The sequence below is a fragment of the Solea solea genome, chromosome 6 (assembly GCF_958295425.1).
Source record: "Solea solea chromosome 6, fSolSol10.1, whole genome shotgun sequence".
Lineage (NCBI taxonomy): Eukaryota > Metazoa > Chordata > Actinopteri > Pleuronectiformes > Soleidae > Solea > Solea solea.
The window spans coordinates 27,103,464-27,121,848 of NC_081139.1; the positions used below are offsets into that span (position 1 = coordinate 27,103,464).

Sequence of the window (18,385 nt, forward strand, 5' to 3'; positions counted from 1 at the left end):
CTGCTGCTGCTGCTGCTGCTGTTACTGCTGCTGCCGCCGCAAAATCAATAGAAAGTGCGTAAAATGATCAACTGATTATCTTATTAAAAATATGACAGTGCCAGAATTGCAAATGATTTAGGCAAACAATCAAATGAAACACCGTTAAATGTGTATGTACAGATATACGATATATTATCACGATATTTAAGTCATGATATATAATTATAAAGAAAAGTGATTTAGTCACCGCCCTCTACAGTACATTTGTTTTTTATTGAATAAACAAACAAAAACCATAATAATCCCGTTGACTGGAAACGAGCGTCTGAGCAGTTAAGAGGTTTAAAGGAACCACAGAGGATCAGTGAACAACTGCATCAACCTGTTCTGTCACATTCATTCACATTATTCACACTTTCACCCTGAGAAGATGTGATTACAGGGACTCAGCAGCAGCAGTGGCAGCAGCAGTAGTAGCAGCAGCAGCAGCAGCAGCAGCAGTAGCAGCAGCAGTAGCAGTAGCAGTAGCAGCAGTAGCAGCAGCAGCAGCAGGTTACAGAAAGGTTACAAAGAGAAGAGGAAACATAGCTCATAGTATTTTCATTTTCTTCCTCGATTCCTCTCCGGTTTGAAAGATGTTTTTCATGATATCTGCACGTGTTAAAACAAATCACCATTGTTGCTGCCTAACTAGTCGACAGTAGAGGTCAGGTATGATTTACTTAAGTTCACGTGATGATGCTTTTCTGGCAGGAAACTGACCACTCACTCTACCACACCAAGGTCCATAGAGAAAATCAGTGATTTTAGCTCAAGGGGGACACAGGACGCAGCAGGAGACTAGCAGCTACTGCTGCCTCGTGTGGTCAGTGTGTGTCACTGAGGTAACAAAATAAGACACGCAGCAGTGGATCAACAACTCCGGTGAGCTGTGATTTTAAAATCACTGATTTTCTCTATGGGGTTTGGTGTGGGAGAGTGAGTGGTTTCTAAACTTCAGATCCAACCTTGGTTTTAAGGAAACCTGGTCTTTCTGGACCTGTCAGGGTTTGAAATGCTTACCAATGCGTTAAAGCTTCACCTCATGCACTTCCAGACATTTTAATTTCAAGACTTCTTCAGGATGACAGGAGGAAATACTCGTCTGCAGTATCGTCAAAGTCTTACCTTCACACTTCTCCAGAATCTGAACCGTCTCTCCGACCTCCAGAGCCAAACCCTGAGTCACCGAACCTCGGAAGCAGCAGATCACTGAGGAGACAAAGACAAAGAGAGGAAAGAGGTGAGATCCATCCATCACTTCTGCTTCACTCCTTCAGGGTCGAGCTGGAGTGAGTCCCAGAAAACATGAGGACGGATCAGCAGCTGATCACAGAGCTAACACTCAGGTTCACACCTGCACTTCACTTTTTATTTCACAAATAACAAAGAGAGCAACTTTTCCCCAAATAAACCCAGGGAAGACCCCTTTATTTTTTATTTTTTTTTGTTTTATTATTCTTTATTTTACCCAGAAAGTTTCTGTTAATTAATTACATCGATATATTATCACGATGTTTAACTCACGATACGATATATTATCACGATATTTAACTCACGAGACGATATATTATCACGATATTTAAGTCACAATACGATATATTATCCTGATGTTTAACTCACGATACGATATATTATCATGATATTTAACTCACAATACGATATATTATCACGATTTTTAAGTCACAATACGATATATTATCCTGATGTTTAACTCACGATACGATATATTATCATGATATTTAAGTCACAATACGATATATTATCACGATGTTTAAGTCACAATACGATATATTATCACGATGTTTAACTCACGATACATTATCACAATATTTAAGTCACAATACGATATATTATCACAATTTTTAAGTCACAATACGATATATTATCACGATATTTAAGTCACAATACAATATATTATCACGATATTAAGTCACAATACGATACATTATCACGATATTAAGTCATGATATATACTTATAAGGAAAAAGTGATTTAGCCCTCTACCACCGCCCTCTACAGTACATTTGTTTTATTGAATAAACAAAGAAAAACCATAATAATCCTCTGACCCCGATCCTCTGCTGTCTCTTTTTGACAAAAAGTTTTTCCCAACAGGAAACTGAAGTTTGTAAACCACTCTCTCTCCCACACCAAAGTCCATTCAGTGTTTTAGGCTCAAGGGGACACAGGGGCTGCTGGTCTACTGCTGCCTCATGAGTTCACTTTGTGTCACTGAGGTAATTCTGAACAAAGGATTTCAAACACATTTGAAGTTAGTGATGGAGGCAGCAGTGGATCAACAACTCCTGTGTGTGTGATGTTAAAATCACTGATTTTCTCTATGGGGTTTGGTGTGGGAGAGTGAGTGGTTTACAAACTTGAGATTTTATTTGTAAAACTCTGTCTCACAGTGAGATAAAGACGTGAACATGTTCTTCAGATCTCATAGACTGATTGAAGCTAAATTGTTAGGTATGTTCTGGACACAGGGGGGCGCTGTGCACAGCTCTTCTGTGTCAGTGTGAAACCACACTTCATGAGACAAAAAAGAAAACAAACAAAACTGAAATTTCTTTGTTTGACGAGTTAAATCAATATTTAAATGTAATCTTATAACTGACCAACAGCTTTCAAATACTGAAATATTCAAATGCTGAACGGCTGCTCCACCAGTTTATGAACACATTCACATCTTTCAAGGGATTAACCACAGGAAGGCGCAGGTCTATACGGAGTTTTACTGGGATTAAACTTAATCTGGACGATGTGGTTCTAAAAATAGCACGCACAATAGTCGCCCGGATCAGGGTTGTTCATTTTCATCGTTAAGCCTTTCATGCATTCATGGTCATAAACGGCCTGTAGTGTGGATTGTTAATCCTGAACCGTTTAATCTGAACACACACGTTTTGGTTTTCCCGCCTCGACATTCGCTGCGACTCAAACTCGTCATGTCGTCGTGATTCTTGGAAACATTCGTCTTTTATCTCGTAACATAATCTGGACGTGCAAACACCAGCAGCCCCAGGCTCAGACAGACAGACACGCACGCACGCAGACAGACATGCACGCAGACAGACACGCTGACAGACAGGCAGACGTTGGCTTTGATTCATCAGATGAAAAATGAAGCGTGACCTCAGGACGTTAGCTTCAGAGGAAACAGCTGCTCACATGGCGTCACGTCTCATTTCATGTTCACAAAGAGTCGCGGCCTCAGTTCAACCGGAGTCAAAAGTGCTGATTTGCCTTCAGGACAAAGATCTTTGCTCTTTACATCCATATTTCATATAAAAATAAACAAACGGCTGATTTAGATCATAAAGTTAGAGTTTATGGAAAAACAGCATAAAACTTTAAACTAAATCTACGCTTTGTTGCATTTTGTAAACAATGTTCTTCTTTCACTCAGTGAAAAACATTAAGAAGTCAAAATCAAGGCCTAATGTGATAATATTGTATCGTGACAATATATTGTTTATTGATTTAAATATCGTGACATATATCGCATCGTGACTTCAATATCATCAATATCAATATCACTCAAAGGAGACATATTATACCCTATTTCCCCAAGTTAAAATAGTTCCCTGGTGTCCTAATAAACATGTCTGTGACATGCTTTGGTCAAAATACCATAAGGATGAAGCACCATAGCAGTTCAATAACCCTGCTAAACCCTCCCCCTTTCAGAACATGCAAATGAGACACAGGCAAACACACACCCACTTCTTCCTGGGGGTTTCTGATTTGTCCTTGTTACTGCACTCACTCGCTCAGCTCCTGTTCCCTCCGCTCATTTCCTCTCCCCCTCCCTCCACTAGTTCTCTGACAATATCAACATGGCAGCGTGCACGGAAAACAGCGAGAGTGCCGTCACAGGAAGAGACGTCTGACACAAGGATCAAGCCGAACACTGCCCAACTGTAAATCAGTTAAAAACACTTAGGGACAGCACCGCTGATCGCCACCGCCGAGGGTTGAGATTTAGTGTGGATGGACTGAAAGTCTGACATTTATTTTGAAATCTACGGGTTTGAGATTTAGTGTGGATGGACTGAAAGTCTGACATTTATTTTGAAATCTACGGGTTTGAGATTTAGTGCGGATGGACTAAAAGTCTGACTTTATTTTGAAATCTACGGGTTTGAGATTTAGTGCGGATGGACTGAAAGTCTGACCTTTATTTTGAAATCTACGGGTTGAGAAATAGTGCGGATGGACTAAAAGTCTGACCTTTATTTTGAAATCTACGGGTTTGAGATTTAGTGCGGATGGACTGAAAGTCTGACCTTTATTTTGAAATCTACGGGTTTGAGATTTAGTGCGGATGGACTAAAAGTCTGACCTTTATTTTGAAATCTACGGGTTTGAGATTTAGTGCGGATGGACTGAAAGTCTGACCTTTATTTTGAAATCTACGGGTTTGAGAAATAGTGCGGATGGACTAAAAGTCTGACCTTTATTTTGAAATCTACGGGTTTGAGATTTAGTGCGGATGGACTAAAAGTCTGACCTTTATTTTGAAATCTACGGGTTTGAGATTTAGTGCGGATGGACTGAAAGTCTGACCTTTATTTTGAAATCTACGGGTTTGAGAAATAGTGCGGATGGACTAAAAGTCTGACCTTTATTTTGAAATCTACGGGTTTGAGATTTAGTGCGGATGGACTGAAAGTCTGACCTTTATTTTGAAATCTACGGGTTTGAGATTTAGTGCGGATGGACTAAAAGTCTGACCTTTATTTTGAAATCTACGGGTTTGAGATTTAGTGCGGATGGACTGAAAGTCAGACTTTTATTTAGAAAACTGTAGAAGTGTGTTGTAGTGATTAAAATTCCTTCAAGTTACAGCTATAACTCTCCATTCATGTTGGCTCTTCCTCATCAGATCGTTTTTATTCAGATTTAAACCGTCGTCGTTGTCGTCAGGGACACCAGGACTCCTCTCTCTCTTCGTGTTTAGCCTGTGAGCAGCAGAGAGACACAGATCTGGACGTGACACAGTGAGACATGCGTCCCATCTGTCTCCTGTGCTCTTCTTCTCAGCTGGACGTGGGTTGGCTGTGGCGACCCGGACGCCGCTGCCGCTTCACCACCGCGGCGGCCTCATTCTGCTCGATGACGAGGACGAGGTTTCCCCCACTCGCTTGCCTTGGTCTCATCTCTTTCTTCAGTTTATGTTTCTGTCTTATAGAGCAGTGGCCCCCCCAACCCAAAGCCTTGTCCAGGGCACGCACACAAAAAAGAATAAAGTAAAAAGTTCTTATGCAAAAATAAACAGCAGTTGTAGGTTTTTCTTCCTATTCTCAGTGTGTATAGATAAAAACTGTCCTGTGCTTCCATTAAATCAAAACCAAGGTATTGCCTTGTTTTCTTTTTTTTGATCGCAGTGAGTCTTCGGTACTTTGATGTTTCTCATACAACAGGAACGTGATCAAGTGTTGGTGATAAATAGCTTAATAAATTGAAAGGTGGACCAAAGAAAATGATAGTTTTTATTTGGGTGATACTGACTTCTAATTATCCAGTAGATTGTTTGATTGGGATGCACAAATATAATTACATTAACCTCACAAACTCAGAGCAGTCAAAGCTCTGCGCCCCCCTAAGGAGGGCTTGGACCCCAGGTTGGGAAACATGGTTATAGAGTACAGTAAAACACACACACATACACAACCACTGTATGTGTGTGCAGAAACTGCAGATAAACAGAGAAATAAAGTGTTGTTGTTGGTTTGATTCTTTTTTTACGGCAGAAAAGTCCACATTACGAGAAGTGAAAGAAAGAGAGAAAGAAAGAAAGAAAGAAAGAAAGAAAGAAAGAAAGAAAGAAAGAAAGAAAGGATGAAGAGACGGAGGGAAAAACTGAAAACACAGACGTTCTGAGAGGAGGAAGGAAACCGGAGAAGGATGGAGGGATGAAGAGGACTGAGCAATGAAATCTGATACACAGTGACAATATCGCTGGGAATTACAGGCCGGAGGGATGAGAGGGTGAGAGGATGAGAGGGGTGAGTGCATTCATGAGGAATGATGTGTCACGTAGCGAGGGGTGGGGGGGGGGGCGGGGTTTAGAGCGGGAAGAAGGAAGAGAATCTGACGACTGCAGAGATATCAGGTTAAAGATGCCCACGATTGAACTGGGATGGAATGACTCGGTAAAAAAGATAATCACAGAGGATGGTCAGATGAATTATTCCTCACATACTGAGAGACAGCGCCCCCTAAGCCCAGATCCAGCAGGAACACCAGGATTTAACAAAACACTCAACCAATAAACAGCTAAAGTCAACAATGTCTTTTTCTGACTTAGAACTAAAGTTTGTAAACCACAGAAAATCAGCGATTTTGCCTCACAGGGACACAGGAGCTGCTGGTCCTCTGCTGCCTCGTGTGGCCACTTTGTGTCACTGAGGTAAATATGAACAAAGGATTTCAAACACTGAAGTGTCAAAATAAGACGTTTGAGCTCAGTGATGGAGGCAGCAGTGGATCAACAACTCCTCTGTGCTGTGATGTTAAAATCACTGATTTTCTCTATGGGGTTTGGTGTGGGAGGGTGTGAATGAAGAAACCGTGGGTTGCGGCTGTCTAACAGCAAACGTCTTCGTCTTCAGACGTACGTCGTCTCGCACATTAACCTGTCCAGACCTCCAGAGACTAAACACCAGGATTTTTCCACCAGTGAGTCAAAACGTCTTCAAACTCATCTCAAACAATTCTGCAGATCCTGAATATACCTGCTAATGTTAGCGTGAAAGAGGTTTTAAAGACTCGAGGGTGGAAAACAGAAGAAGCAGAAAATAACAATTTTTTTGTGCAGAGAAGCATTAAAGCTCTTCTGCTGCCGTCAATGTTTCCCCCGACCGTCTTGGACAAGGTCATGTATGCTTTTATCTCTCTCTGTCTCTGTCTCTCTGTCTCTCTCTCTCTCTCCCTCTCTCTGTCTCTCTCTCCGGTTAAAGACGACAGCTGCTCTGAGGCAAAACCACCAAACCGAGGCCTCAGTGAGGACAGAGGACTGAGGAGAGAGATTTAAGGACTGAGGAGAGAGATTTGAGGACAGAGGAGGAGGAGGAAGAGGAGGAAGAGGGTTTGACTGGTGGAGCAGAAGGCTGTGGAGTAATGGAGGGAAGTGAGGTAAAATAAAATGATGTGTGCAACGAGAGAATAAAACGTACATTAAAGCAGAACTACAGCAGGATTTTTACCCTAACCTTTAACCTTTAGAACACACAGCATTTAGGCCGATCTTTTCCATTACTATGTTAAAACATCTGTTACGTTAGGAAGAGAATCTGGCATAAAGATCTCTGTTGTGGCGCCCCCTAGAGGAAAAAGAATTTTATTTCTAGTAAAGAATTTCTAGTCAGGCTGTGATTATACAGATTGCGTACATTGCCGTGTCCCACATCCGCAGCACTACAGCGCCCCTCACAGGCCTGGCAGAGCCACTGCGACACCACAGTGTGATGATTAACATCAGTTTAAAGTGTAAAGATCTTAGTGGTGTTTTCTGCTCTACGTCTGATATGAAATAAATCCCTCACCCTTTCCCTATATATGTATATATATATATATATATATATATATATATATATATATATATGTGTGTGTGTGTATGTATATTTTCCTTTTTGCAGTTTTGCCCATTTTTTTAAAAAAAAGGGATTTCTTGAATATTGTATTATTTTGTGATGTCATCAGTGAGTAGATTCCACAGTAACATTCTTGTTTGATCACTGACCTATTTCCAACAAATAAACAATAACTGCACACAGGAAGTTGCTAACAAACTTCCAGACAAACCCACGTCAATGAAAACATGACCTGTGTTTTAGTGTGGATGGAGTGAAAGTCAGACTTTTACTTTGAAAACCCTGGGATTTAATTTTAGTGAGGACAGTCAGAAAGCCAAATTTATTTAATCCAGGGATTGTGTTTTAGTGTGGACGGACAGGAAATGAAAGTTGAACTTTGAAAACTCTGGGGTTGCGTTTCAGTGTGGATGGACTGAAAGTCTGACTTTTACTTTGAAGTATTAAAGACACACATACAGAAAGTCTCTGAAACAACCACAGAAACGTCCTCCTCATGTCCTCCCAGCAGCCACTGCAAATGTCCCTCTCTACTCGCAGCAACAATGAGAGACATTCAGCCAAAGACAGCTTCCCACTAAAATGCCAAACATGTCCCGAGGCTGAAGACATTTTTTTTTTACGCTAATGGAGCCGCGACTGAACCTCGGCAGCCAAGTGAAACCTCCCATTACACAGATTACACCGAGCTCAGTCTTCCACGAAGGACGTTACGAGAATCAAACTGACCGAGTGGATCATCTGTAAGAAGAAGGATCTCTGTGACTGCAGCAACAAAGGTCAAAGTGTCAGAATCCTGAAAATCACGACAACAACACAACAGAGCTTCACGAGGACAATAAACCAGGTTCTAGCTACGAGGGATGATTGAAGTTTTACGAGGTTTCTAAAACATAATCAGTGTCCATTACTCACACGTCATCTTTCAATCCAGATTACACTGGTCAGTAAGTACGTTTTTACTTAGAACATTGGCTAATGGCTATATTACTGGCTGTAATTGCACCTGAAATGAAGCAGGAAGTTTGGTGCATTCCATTCACATTGGATGTTGGAACTGGGAGTAATGTCAGAAGTTGGGAAAAAATCACGGATGCAAGCGTCTCTCGGGCTAACCACTGTTAGCAATAGCTGTGGATAACATCTCTACACCAGTGGGATTGTGACTTGGGGTGGATGTACCGAAAGTTAGATGTTTATTTTGAAAACTACGGGGCTAGATTTAGGGTGGATGGACTGAAAGTCAGACCCTTATTTTGAAAATTTTGGGGTTGCGATTTACTGTGGATGGAGTGAAAGTCAGACCTTTATTTTGAAAACTATGGGGTTGCGATTTAATGTGGATGGACTGAAAGTCTGACTTTTATTTAGAAAACTGTGGAATTGTGTTTTAGTGACTTTTCTCTCCGCTCATGTTTGCTCTTCCTCAGTTTGGTGACAGTGTCGAGCTTCCTGCTCCAGACTCTCGTGTTCTCTCACATTCAAACTGGTCAAAACACGTTACAGTGTGAGTTTGTAATAAGCAGCAGAAGTTATTTCAGCGACACAGCGAGTCTCCGTGTGGCCTCACGCGAAGAACAGGTTGGGTTTTTATTACGACCTGACAAATGATTCCTGGAACATGACGAGTGTAAATCAGTGATATATAAATAAATCATGGCCGTGAGGAAAAGGAAAAGCAGAGGCACCAATAAATAGTGGCCTAACGGGTGCTGGGCTAAAAGGCAGAGGCATTAAGAAATCAATGGCAGTCTTCAAACACGGCTCACAGAGCCGGAGGGAAAGGGCGAGAGATTTATTTCATATCAGACGTCTGTGCAGGTTCAGCGAGAGCAGAAAACACCACTGAGATCTTTACACTTTAAACTGATGTTAATCATCACACTGTGGTGTCGCAGTGGCTCTGCCAGGCCTGTGAGGGGCGCTGTAGTGCTGTGGATGTGGGACACGCCAATGTACGCAATCTGTATAATCACAGCCCGACTAGAAATCAGCAAATTCTTTTTCCTCTAGGGGGCGCCACAACAGAGATCTTTATGCCAGATTCTCTTGCTAACGTAACACATTTATCCGTGTTTGGGATCAGCACGAGTGTCCAGATAACAATGAGATATGGGGATTAGAAATTTAGAAATGAGCATGTATTAAAACTGAAAATCTAATCTGTCAATGGTTTTAAGCAAATTTAGCTTTGATAGAAAACTGTTTTTTATTTTTACTTCTGGCTAGAGGGCGCCACACAGAACACTCCCTTATCCGGGGTTTGGGACCAGGTTTGTGACCGGGTTTGTGACCAGTTTTTGACCAGATTTGGGACCAGGTTTGGGACCGGGTTTGGGACCAGGTTAGGGACCGTGTTAGGGACCGTGTTAGGGACCGGGTTTGGGACCAGGTTAGGGACCGTGTTAGGGACCAGGTTTGGGACCGGGTTTGTGACCAGTTTTTGACCAGATTTGGGACCAGGCTTGGGACTGGGTTTGGGACCAGGTTAGGGACCAGCACAAGGCGTCCACACGGGTCAGTTTCAATGAATGATGGGGATTCAGTATCTTGCTCAGGGGAACCTCAGCCCTCGACCTGGCAGGGACTTGAACTGGCAACCGTTCAGTCACGAGCCAAGTTCTCTTTCCATATCAGATATTATCGAGCTTATCCCGAGTCATCTTCCCTAACCCTTTAACACCTGAGCCTCATAATGTCAATCTTTTTGCTTATTTTAACCATGAAAGGGCGAGAAAGTGTGGTTTTTTTGCCTGTTTTTCCAGAATAACTTTCAATATCTGGCCGTTCTTTACAAATGTGAAGGGAAAACAAAATGTAGTTCTACACAAACACCACATTTTGTGTTATGTTAAATATGAAATGTGAACAGTGTAACACTATATTTAAAATTTAAGTTTTTGTCTAAATGTCCAAAAACCGCACCAAAAAAATGGAAGCTTATGACCAGGCGTTTTTCCAACTCTCCTCTGGAGTGAAATTACCGTAATAACCAAATGCTGGCTTTGATGTGCAACTTCTCAGCTTTCAGAAACCAGCACAAACCGACGCATAGTTACGATAATGCAAACGTGACGCTCAGTCGCTATTCTTTTCCACTCTGTCACTTCTTCACCGCTGTGACCTCTGGACCAGTGACAGTGGGTTTTTGAGCGACTCAGCACTCTGAATAAAACATGTGATGTGGGGATCAAACCCTCGGAAGGACAACATGACACGGACAAGACCTTCACCAAACCTCTCTCTGTCTCTCAGGTCATCATCATCATCATCACAGGAAACTGTTTTCAAACGTCCACAGTCTCAGGTCCGGTGGCGAAATCAATACGAACGCATAAGAGAGAGGAAATTAAACTATCTTGACCTCTGACCTTTGCGTAAAAGCAGGCTCTTAATCTACTGAGATCAATAAGGAAGTCACATTATCGTTCAGAGGGAGCGTCTTCAGGTTCATTTGCCCTCTAACGTCTTTGCCTCCCGGACGCAGACGCATCTGCTGAAACTCTCTAAATAGGTTTCCTTCCTCATTATTGGGTTATTTTAAAGTCTTCCTGTCATTTTTGTGTGGTTAAGTGGACGTTAACAGACAGAAAAATCAATATCAACAACCACTTGAGAAGGAAAAAGGTGGGAGGGGCTAAACATCTGTGTTTAGATCAGCTGGCAGCCTCTGGAGTTCTGCCAGCGACAGTAACTCGTGTCACAGTCACTGACATTGACCTCAGTCACGTGAGCCTGGCGCCCCCTACAGGCAGTTACAACACACAGCGTCTTTGCTTTCAGGAAACCCGTGTTTGTGTCGCTTTGAAAACCCCGCTAACTCTCCTGAACCAAACATCATTGAGAAAACGGGCGATTTAAGGTCACAGACGCACAGTAGCTGCGGATCCTCCGCCGCCTCCATCGGTAAATTAAAACGTGTCATTCTGTGACTTCGGCGTCTGAGATTCTCGTTCAGATTCACGTCAGCGACAGAGATTTAGAGACGGAGGCAAAAGCAGAAGTGAAACATCCCCAGTGCTTTGTGCTGAAATCGTTCAGTCAGGAGGAGGACGAGGCTGCATCTGATGTGTTTCTGACAAAAGACGCATTAGCAGGGATTATTGGGATTAACGAGGGAAAATTCTGATGGACGGGAATTCAACCCCCCAACCACACACACGCGCACATGCGCACACACACACACACAGCTTCCACTACATTTACTGTAAATCCATTCATTTAACCAGTTAATGATCAACCATAACCAAATCTTAGTCCTAAACTGAACCAATTCCTTCTGCCACATTAGGACCAGGTTTTGGTCTCACTATATGAGGACATCTCAACTTTGAGAGGACATGTTTACATGAGTATAAAAATATTATGTTCATTTAAGGACAGAAGAGACTGTAAGACATCTGCAGATGTCCCCCCCCAAAATATCTATACAGAATGATGTAAGAAGTGATGAGTCAGGTTCTAATCTCAATCCAGCCATTACTGGAATTAACAATGGTGCAGGGACAGAGGCTTCAGATCAAGAGAGGACAGAAGGTGAGGGAGGACATTTAAATGAAATGAGGGAGAAAGATGCAGGCGAGAAGTGTGTGTGTGTGTGTGTGTGACAGAGAGAGTCCCCCCTCGAGGCGACTGTTAAACTGACGTAATCAGATCAACTTACTGACCTGGATAATCTCTGCTCGACTAGAAAATACGAGCGCACACATTTACAAACTGGCCCTTTAAATCACAGACACAGTGAATGGAAAATGGATTCTAAAAGAGTCGCAGCTGCAGCGGCGTGAACGAGGACGACTGTGTCTCAGAGAGTCCTTAGACTACGTCAGGACATTTCGACTATGTGAGGACATTTCGACTATGTGAGGACATTTAGACTATGTGAGGACATTTAGGCTACGTCAGGACATTTAGGCTACGTCAGGACATTTAGACTATGTGAGGACATTTAGACTACGTCAAGACATTTAGACTATGTGAGGACATTTCGACTACGTCAGGACATTTCGACTATGTGAGGACATTTAAAATACGTGAGGACATTTAGACTATGTGAGGACATTTTGACTATGTGAGGACATTTTGACTATGTGAGGACATTTTGACTACGTAAGGACATTTAGACTACGTAAGGACATTTTGACTATGTGAGGACATTTCGACTACGTAAGGACAATTAGACTATGTAAGGACATTTCTACTACATAAGGACATTTTGACTACGCCAGGACATTTAGACTACATAAGGACATTTTGACTTTAAGGACTATTTTTACAGGTGAAGACTTGGTTTAATTGTGATGTTGAGGACCAGGGACTGTCTTGTCTTCAAGTGTCCTCAATAAAAATGCTGTACAAGCACATGTGTGTGTGTGCAGATCCTGAGACAGCGTCACGTGTTGGCACAATACCACTAATGTGTCGTGGCACATGGACGGACACACACGCACGCACGCACACACGCACACACACACACCACCCCAGATCATTATAATGTAGGGCAGGCAGATCAACCAGATGTTGGTTGGTAGTTCTTAGCGTGTTTGTGTGTGTCAGAGACAGATGCATCTACTGTACGTCCACCCATGCTGAAGTAAGTAAGCGTGTATACTCTCTCTCTGTGTGTGTGTGTGTGTGACAGTTTGTATTTGTATTATTTAGCATCATTAGCACGTGTCCTGGTGTCTCTGCTGTGACCAGGCTTTGTGCTCAGTGTCCTCTGTCCTCGTTGTCCTCTGTGATCCAGCATTAAAGTGACCTGATGTCCAGATGGTCCACTTTTCTGTCCCTGCTCTGAAAGTAGAGCAGTGGACTAAGCTTCTAATATACAGGCTTAAAACACACTAATCACACAGCAGCAGTACTCTTACTACTAGTGTTAGTACTACTGTTACTACTACTGTTACTACTACTGTTAGTACTACTGTTACTACTACTGATACTACTACTGAGACTACTTCTTCCTTTATTCGGTTTCATTAAAAGTTTCACCTGAGTCATATTTCTGTCTCCTGGTAAACAAGGATGACTCAAAATCAGGGGCTCTTATTTTGAAGGCCAGGGTTTAGTGTATGAAAAAAAACAAACTCTACTACTTCACTACAGTTTGACTAAATTAAAGGTTAAAGGCGAAACGTTATTAGCTCCAAACACTGTTAGCCACACATCATTACATTTTCAAGCTGAGGTTGCCAAGTCAGGGCTAGCGACCTGGACCAAGATTTAAACAAGCAACACATTAGCTCTGCAAGCTATGTCAGCAAAGTCAGAGCTGGTTATCAGGAGACATTATTAGCGTTCCAAGTTAGCAATGGTTGCTACATCAGAAATTAGTTTTCTGGTGAGGATTCAACACTTGTTGAACACTTTCATTTTGAGAGTGTGTGAGGATGCGAGTGTGTGAGGATGGTAACGTGTGAGGACATGAGCGTGTGAGGAAGCGAGTGTGTGAGGATGTGAGCGGGTGAGGACGTGAACGTGTGAGGACGTGAACGTGTGAGCGTGTGAGGACGTGAACGCGTGAGAACGTGAGCGTGTGAGGACGTGAACGCGTGAGAACGTGAGCATGTGAGAACGTGGGCGTGTGAGGACGTGGGCGTGTGAGGACGTGAACGCGTGAGCATGTGAGAACGTGGGCGTGTGAGCGTGTGAGGACGTGAACGTGTGAGCATGTGAGGACGTGAGCGTGTGAGCGCGAGGATGTGAACGTGTGAGGACGTGAGTGTGTGAGGACGTGAACGTGTGAGGCAGCGAGTGTGTGAGCGTGTGAGGACATGAACGTGTGAGAACGCGAGTGTGTGAGCGTGTGAGGACGTTTGCTCCTCGCAGCTCCTTCTGTTCCAATCAGTTACCAGACTGAAACGAGCGTCGCTGCAGGTCAGAGAGAAGAAACACGAGGAAACACCGAGGTCACAGCTTTCACTGTGACAGTTTATCACACGTTACATTTGTTACAGGTCATTTTAATAACATTTTATAAATGTTAACTATCTGTTCAAATCTGCATTTTTCTTCTTCCATTGATTTCTTATAAAGAAAATATTTTTCTATATTTACTCTGTGTGACCTTTGTGAACGCTCAGAGTCACACAGAGTTCACCAGTTGTTTAATTTGTCTTCAGAGAGAGACGTGTTTTTCCTCCTCTGTCTTCACTCCTTGCATTATATAGTTTCTGCTTTACCAGAACCATCGCTGGAGTTGCTGTTGCCTAGCAACAGAGTTATCACGACTTTACCTTTTTGAAAAGAAACAAGAATGTTAAGTTAAAAAACTTCATCATGTCATAATCACATAATCATCTGAGGACACCGATGTTAAACATCCTTACATAGACTTTCATAGAAATATGACTATGAGCCCATAAGCTGATGTAGAGTAATTTAGCTTAGCTTGTAACCCTAATAATGTCTCCTGATAACGACCTCTGACTTTACTGACTTAGCTTGTAACACTAATAATGTGTTGCTAGCTTAAATCTTGGACCAGGTCACCAGCTTTTACATTACATGTCATTTAGCAGACGCTTTTATCCAAAGCGACTTACAAGGGAATTGAGTACAATCTGCCAGGGGTGGAGTTGAACTTGCGACCATGAAGTCTTTTGCACACAGGGTACAGGTCTTAACCACTGAGCCACTCCACCCCAGCTCTGACGTAGCACCCATTGCTAACTTAGCTTTTAGAGCTAATTATGTGTTGCTAGCTTAAAGCTTGGTCCAGGTCGCTAGCCCTGATTTAGCAACCTCAGCTTGAAAATGTAATAATGTGTGGCTAACATTAGCTCCACTTTGTCCTGACCACTAGCTCTTAATTCACTAACGCTTTGCCTTTTAACTGTAATTTAGTAAAACTGTAGTGAAGTAGTCAACTCTTTTTTCTTCATACACACTTAATCCTGGCCTTCAAAATAAGAGCCTCTGAATTTGCCTTTTTACCTTAACTCTTGCCAATAAAATATAGCTCATAAAATAAATTTTTATAACATTTATTTTGTTTTGTTTTAGCAGTTGTTCCACAGCTGTCTTAAAGCCCACATAGACCGGAAGCTCCAATTAACGCTGCGTTTGTGTGTGTATCTGCGTCATGACCTCGTTTATGAAACCCTAAAGTTTCAGAACAAACAGTTCAGCCACTGCTGAGAAAATAGTGTTGTATTGTTTTCCTGGGCTCTGCGAAGCGTATCGGCACTTCCTTAATCTGATGTCGTCATCAGAAATCCTCACCACTCCTCTCACCACTGTAGCGCCTCCTGGTGCGGGCACTAGTCCGGGCACATCCGGTCGTGTACATTCAATCGCAGAAGAAGAACAACTACTCTCGTTGTAGCTGCTGAGATGCAGAGCATCCACCGTGCCAGAGGGGGAGCTGTGTATCTGAGAGCTGGCCTATCTATTACGTCACTTCCAGGTACCTGGCCAATCACAGGACAGTGGGAAAGCTCTCGTTGGCTGGCCAATCACAACACAGTCCACATTCTGGGGGTGTGGTTTTGGTCTGAAACAGCGCGGCTGACGAGAGTGTCAGTGAGGAGATATTTTGATCGGCTCGTTTGCAGCGTTAAATCATGAAAACAAGTTAATATATGTAAGTAGACCTCCATAACTAACATATATGTGTGATACAAGCATTCTATGTCGCCTTTAAAACATAGGCGTCAACAGGAAGTCGTCACAAAACAAATCTGCCTTCTGCTGCAGATCCATTAACATTTAAACACACATGTGCACTAAAATCTCCAAGCACTGTGGTTATGATGTAAGTCTCACACACACACACACACAGGCCTAATCAGGTCAATGAAAACATCCATCAGCTGGAATAAGATGGAGGGTGAGGAGGGGGGAGCGTGGGTGAGGAGGAACGTGTGATGAGGTCAGAGAGCGAGGAAAAGACGGTAGCGTGCACGAAAGTGGCGGCAACGGCCAGAGAGAGGGAGAATAGCGGGGGGAGGGCGGAGAAGGCGGCGTTAAAACGGAGGATGTGAAGTAACGTGAAAACATGACAAAGACGATGATAAAAGATTTAAAGTGTAGATTAATAATTTATGTTCATTTATGTTAAATTAACCCAGACTCTCAGGCTGCAGTGACATCAACACAGCAGTAACTCACACATATGTTTTTAATTTGTTTGCTTATCAGTAATCTGTACTAATCCAACACTTGTTAGCTAGACTTTGTCCTGACCACCAGATTTAACTTCACTAACTCAGCAATTAGAGCTAATAATGTGTTGCTAATGTTCACTAGACTTTGTCCGGACCACTAGCTAATATGTTGCTAAAGTTAGCTAGACTTTGTGCTGACCACTAGCTAATAATATGCTGCTAATGTTAGCTAGACTTTATCCTGATCACTAGCGAATGTTAGCTAGACTTTGCCTAGCTAATAATGTATTGCTAATCAGAATCAGAATACTTTTATTATCCCGAAGGAAATTGTTTTGTTACAGTACACCATATCAGACTAATATTAACTGGACCTTGTCCTGACCACTGGCTTTAACTTCACCAACTAAACAATTACAGCTAATTATGCGTTGCTAATATTGGCTAGACTTTGTCCTGAGCACTAGCTATTAACGTGTTGCTAGTGTTAGCTAGACTTTGTCCTGACCACTAGTTAATAATATGTTGCTAGTGTTAGCTAGACTTTGTCCCGACCACTAGTTAATAATATATTGCTAATGTTAGCTAGACTTTGTCCTGACCACTAGCTATTAACGTGTTGCTAGTGTTAGCTAGACTTTGTCCTGACCACTAGTTAATAATATGTTGCTAGTGTTAGCTAGACTTTGTCCCGACCACTAGTTAATAATATATTGCTAATGTTAGCTAGACTTTGTCCTGACCACTAGCTATTAACGTGTTGCTAGTGTTAGCTAGACTTTGTCCTGACCACTAGTTAATATATTGCTAATGTTAGCTAGACTTTGTCCTGACCACTAGTTAATAATATGTTGCTAGTGTTAGCTAGACTTTTTCCTGACCACTAGCTAATATGTTGCTAATGTTAGACTTGAGGACTACTGGTCCTGACGAGGTAACAAATATAAAACTCACTCTCACACAAACTCTTTTTTTTTTACAAAAATATAAAATATACAGAGCTGAATTAAAACCAAAATCCAGAGAAAAGTCAACAAAAACTGACGTAAAAAAAACGAGCAGAAAAAGATTAAAAAAGAGAAGCTGAACAAAACCACAACAATGTTTCTGTTGAGTTCATCAGCTGAGTCTGCGCACACACACACACACACACAGACACTGATTAATCGATTGTCAAAAAAAGTGAAGATGAGAAAACATCCGGAACCAGTGAAAATGTAAAGATGAGGAATCTGAGCTGAATGCATGAACGTATGACATCACATTTATACACAGAATATGTACGAGTGCAGAACTTAGTGCTTTTGTTATTAAAACAAACTTCAAAACTTCTTTAATCTTTAATTAATCTTCAGATCAATCTTTATGTAATATTATAATTAGAATTTTTGTAATTGGTATTTGAAATGAGAACATTTTTCTACTTTTTAGCTCAGTTTTTCTGAATTAATGAAACAATTTTTCCTGGAATTTAGTTTTAATATTTTTCCGCAAAAAAAAGTCTGTTTTGTTTGTGGTTTTTTTGGCTGTTTTTCTTAATTAATGAAAAAAAATTATGTAATATTTTATGCCCAGATAAATTTTTTTCTAATCATTTTCTGTTTTGTTTTTTTTATTAATTAGACAATTATTTAGGAAATTGTTTTGTTTTTG

General features: G+C 41.8%; 1 protein-coding gene across 1 annotated transcript in view; it reads right to left on the reverse strand.

Annotated features, from left to right (window-relative positions):
- The window catches only part of LOC131460493 (dedicator of cytokinesis protein 3-like), a 98,809-nt gene that overhangs the window by 71,889 nt on the left and 8,535 nt on the right, over nucleotides 1–18,385 (reverse strand). The window contains 1 exon segment of the mRNA XM_058631047.1: nucleotides 1,150–1,233. Within this exon segment, the coding sequence (XP_058487030.1) occupies nucleotides 1,150–1,233 (84 nt within the window).